Below are 5,000 nucleotides of genomic sequence, written 5' to 3'. Positions count from 1 at the left end.
GTCCCAGTAACACAACACACACACAACCAGACACCCTGACACCGCAGCCCCAATAACACAACATACACACAACACACACAACCACACACCCTGACACTGCGGTCCCAGTAACACAACACACACGACCACACACCTCGACACTGCGGTCCCAGTAACACAACACACACACAACCACACACCCCGACACTGTGGTCCCAGTAACACAACACACACACAACCACACGCCCCGACACCGCAGCCCCAATAACACAACATACACACAACACACACAACCACACACCCCGACACTGCGGTCCCAGTAACACAACACACACACAACCACACGCCCCGACACCGCAGCCCCAATAACACAACATACACACAACACACACACCCCGACACTGCGGTCCCAGTAACACAACATGACACAACCACAGAAGGAAGGAGGAGAGGCAGGAGAGCCGGCAGAGAGGAGCGGCTGTTTGTGTCAGTCTCTGTGAGGTGGAGGAGTGGAGGCCTTCACCCAGTCCACACATGAGCTCGAGCACTGTGCTGATGGAGTTTCCTCCTCGCCCAGACTCCCCTCCCACTAACGCCCCTAAAGTTACACATGTTTACATTCACACGGGCTTTAGATCAATGGCACAACAAAGTCATGATCACCCAAAACCAGGGCGGGTAGGTAGGCGGGAGGTCCTGCTCGTTCTGGTTTAAAGCCAACACGCTTCTTTGCCAGTGGAAATATGAAATATGAAATATGAATTTATGACGTGTTTTCATTCAGTGGAGTTTGTCGGCGCTACTCCTTTTTTCTTTTGGGTGGTACAGTTTTATTTCCTTTTCTATTGTTAGCACAGACGTCCTCTACCCCCGACCACCACAAGGTGTGTGTGTGTGTGTGTGTGTGTGTGTGTGTGTGTGTGTGTGTGTGTGTGTGTGTATTGATTGTGTGTGTGTGCATGTGTGTGTGTGTGGTGTTTTCTGTGGTTTGTATGAGTGTGACTTGTGTTCATTGTATCGCAGGTATGAATCCTCCCATAACGGAGTTGAACTGAGGGGAAACAAAAACATGAACGGTAAAACTATTGTTGATGTTCTCCCAGTTCTCCCAGTACAGGACTGGGGTTTTGCTGGGCAGCCATATTTACAGGCAGTGTGTTTTTCTGCTACCAAACAAGAGCTGACTTGGAACTGCTGTACTTTGTAAAAATGAGGCTTTGGAGCTGAATGGACAGAGAGGTATCGTCACACATCAGCTGTGCTCATGACGACTGGAAACTATTATTTTCCCAACAAGAAGAATAGTACAACCTCCATGTTTAGCACATACTGAAAATAATGAAGAGAAGATGCTACAGTCTGCAGGATGTGATGCTACAGTCTGCAGGATGTGATGCTACAGTCAGCAGGAAGTGATGCTACAGTCAGCAGGAAGTGATGCTACAGTCTGTAGGATGTTGATGCTACAGTCAGCAGAAAGTGATGCTACAGTCTGCAGGATGTTGATGCTACAGTCTGCAGGATGTGATGCTACAGTCTGCAGGATGTGATGCTACAGTCAGCAGGAAGTGATGCTACAGTCAGCAGGAAGTGATGCTACAGTCTGCAGGATGTGATGCTACAATCTGCAGGATGTGATGCTACAGTCTGTAGGATGTTGATGCTACAGTCAGCAGAAAGTGATGCTACAGTCTGCAGGATGTTGATGCTACAGTCTGCAGGATGTTGGTGCTACAGTCTGCAGGATGTGATGCTACAGTCTGCAGGATGTGATGCTACAGTCTGCAGGATGTTGATTTTACAGTCTGTAGCATATGATGCTACAATCTGCAGGATGTGATGCTACAATCTGCAGGATGTGATGCTACAGTCTGCAGGATGTGATGCTAGTCAGCAGGAAGTGATGCTACAGTCTGCAGGATGTGATGCTACAGTCTGCAGGATGTTGATTTTACAGTCTGTAGTATATGATGCTACAGTCTGTAGGATGTTGATGCTACAGTCAACAGGAAGTGATGCTACAGTCTGCAGGATGTGATGCTACAATCTGCAGGATGTGATCTTACAGTAGGCAGGAAGTGATGCTGCAGTCAGCAGGAAGTGATGCTACAGTCTGCAGGATGTGATGCTACAATCTGCAGGATGTGATGCTACAGTCTGTAGGATGTTGATGCTACAGTCAGCAGAAAGTGATGCTACAGTCTGCAGGATGTTGATGCTACAGTCTGCAGGATGTGATGCTACAGTCTGCAGGATGTGATGCTACAGTCAGCAGGAAGTGATGCTACAGTCAGCAGGAAGTGATGCTACAGTCTGCAGGATGTGATGCTACAATCTGCAGGAAGTGATGCTACAGTCTGCAGGATGTTGGTGATACAGTCTGCAGGATGTGATGCTACAGTCTGCAGGATGTGATGCTACAGTCTGCAGGATGTTGATTTTACAGTCTGTAGAATATGATGCTACAATCTGCAGGATGTGATGCTACAATCTGCAGGATGTGATGCTACAGTCTGCAGGATGTGATGCTAGTCAGCAGGAAGTGATGCTACAGTCTGCAGGATGTGATGCTACAGTCTGCAGGATGTTGATTTTACAGTCTGTAGTATATGATGCTACAGTCTGTAGGATGTTGATGCTACAGTCAACAGGAAGTGATGCTACAGTCTGCAGGAAGTGATGCTACAGTCAGCAGGAAGTGATGCTACAGTCTGCAGGATGTGATGCTACAATCTGCAGGATGTGATGCTACAGTCAGCAGGAAGTGATGCTACAGTCAGCAGAAAGTGATGCTACAGTCTGCAGGATGTTGATGCTACAGTCTGCAGGATGTTGGTGCTACAGTCTGCAGGATGTGACGCTACAGTCTGCAGGATGTGATGCTACAGTCTGCAGGATGTGATGCTAGAGTCAGCAGGAAGTGATGCTACAGTCTGCAGGATGTTGATTTTACAGTCTGTAGCATATGATGCTACAGTCTGTAGGATGTTGATGCTACAGTCAACAGGAAGTGATGCTACAATCTGCAGGATGTGATGCTACAGTCAGCAGGAAGTGATGCTACAGTCTGCAGGATGTTGATTTTACAGTCTGTAGCATATGATGCTACAGTCTGTAGGATGTTGATGCTACAGTCAACAGGAAGTGATGCTACAGTCTGCAGGATGTTGGTGCTACAGTCTGCAGGATGTGACGCTACAGTCTGCAGGATGTGACGCTACAGTCTGCAGGATGTGATGCTACAGTCTGCAGGATGTGATGCTACAGTCAGCAGGAAGAGATGCTACAGTCTGCAGGATGTTGATTTTACAGTCTGTAGCATATGATGCTACAGTCTGTAGGATGTTGATGCTACAGTCAACAGGAAGTGATGCTACAGTCTGCAGGATGTTGGTGCTACAGTCTGCAGGATGTGACGCTACAGTCTGCAGGATGTGACGCTACAGTCTGCAGGATGTGATGCTACAGTCTGCAGGATGTGATGCTACAGTCAGCAGGAAGTGATGCTACAGTCTGCAGGATGTTGATTTTACAGTCTGTAGCATATGATGCTACAGTCTGTAGGATGTTGATGCTACAGTCAGCAGGAAGTGATGCTACAATCTGCAGGAAGTGATGCTACAATCTGCAGGATGTGATGCTACAGTCAGCAGGATGTGACGCTACAGTCTGCAGGATGTTGATGGTACAGTCTGCAGGATCTGGACTGGACATGACTGTGGCCACGAATGGCTGAACGTGTGTGTGTGTGTGTGTGTGTGTGTGTGTTTGTGTGTGTGTGTGCGTGTGATCATATTATATATGTATGTGCTTCCCTTCTGAGTGCATTTGCATCAAAGCAACAGTTCTTCCCGTGTAAATTACTGCAGCTTTACACCGAACCTGCCAAAGCTGCAGAATAATACAAGTTCACCATGAGAAATGTATGCTTCGTTGAAATGTACACAACTGTGTCTCTGCACTCGATATGTGTGTGTATGTGTGTGTATGTGTGTGTGTGTGTGTGTGTGTGCGTGTGTCCTGCTTGCCAGTGATAACCATGGTGGTAGAGGGGCTCCTCAAAGCCGGGGATGAAACGTGCAGAGAGACCGTGACCAAAGACGCGCGCTAGCTGTGGCATGCCTGGCAACACCAGATTACCACCATTAGTACTGTGACACTACAATGATACCTCGTGTGTGTGTGTGTGTGTATGTGTGTGTGATAGCATGTGCGTGACGCATCTAATTCGACTGTGAACAAACAGAAGGTTTTTTAAATGGAGAAAACAACTTCAGGAGAACAAAGAGCGAGTGTTTGTCTCCCTCCCTGATAGTTCTGCAGAGAGTTTCCAGAGCGTGACTGCTGCTCACATGCTCAGCTGTGGTCCAGTCCTGTTCTGATACTGACGGAGGGTTTTTGTTTCTGTCTCTTGTCGTCAGTGTTCACATTACGCATGCTAACCTGTACAAGCTAAGGTCAAAAATAAGCTCAAACACCAGCTACCTTCTCGGCTCTATTCTATTTTTTGAGTTGCTCTCTTTGAATATATTCTATTTTCTAGTGTTATTCTATTTTATTACAAAACAGCAGCACAGCCGTTTTCTCTGTTCAGCTTCTTGGAGTTTTCTGAGATACAGCAATTTACTGCTCTGCCCTAATCCGCTCTTCTCCTTATCCATATTCTGCTCTCAAACTGTAACTGCTCTTCAACTGAAGGCCTCTCATGTCATGGTGATGATGATGACGATTATGATGATGATGATGATGTACGTTTCCACTGGATTCTACTGTTACCTGTTGTTTCTGCTCAGGTGGTGGTAGTGTATCCTGCGAGGGGGAGACGCGTAGTGAAGGCCGGTCAGTTTTATCACCATCTGTTCCAAGACGTCTCTGTGGGCCTCCACCTGCCAGACCACAAGCAGAAGACCAGATACCTTAACATGTTACCTCAGCATGTTACCTCAACATCATATCGCAACATGTTACCTTAACATGTTGAGGTTCCATGTTAAGGCAACATGTCAACATGTTACCTTGAA

General features: G+C 47.1%; 1 protein-coding gene across 1 annotated transcript in view; it reads right to left on the bottom strand.

The window, feature by feature from the left end:
- akap6 (A kinase (PRKA) anchor protein 6) overlaps window positions 1–5,000 on the bottom strand; it is a 385,428-nt gene that overhangs the window by 143,365 nt on the left and 237,063 nt on the right. Inside the window, exon 16 of the mRNA XM_056296282.1 lies at window positions 4,756–4,865. Coding sequence (XP_056152257.1) covers window positions 4,756–4,865 — 110 coding nt within the window. The remainder of the gene's footprint in view (window positions 1–4,755; window positions 4,866–5,000) is intronic.

This window comes from Lampris incognitus, chromosome 16, assembly GCF_029633865.1.
Source record: "Lampris incognitus isolate fLamInc1 chromosome 16, fLamInc1.hap2, whole genome shotgun sequence".
Lineage (NCBI taxonomy): Eukaryota > Metazoa > Chordata > Actinopteri > Lampriformes > Lampridae > Lampris > Lampris incognitus.
This window is presented reverse-complemented; position numbering and strand designations above follow the sequence as displayed.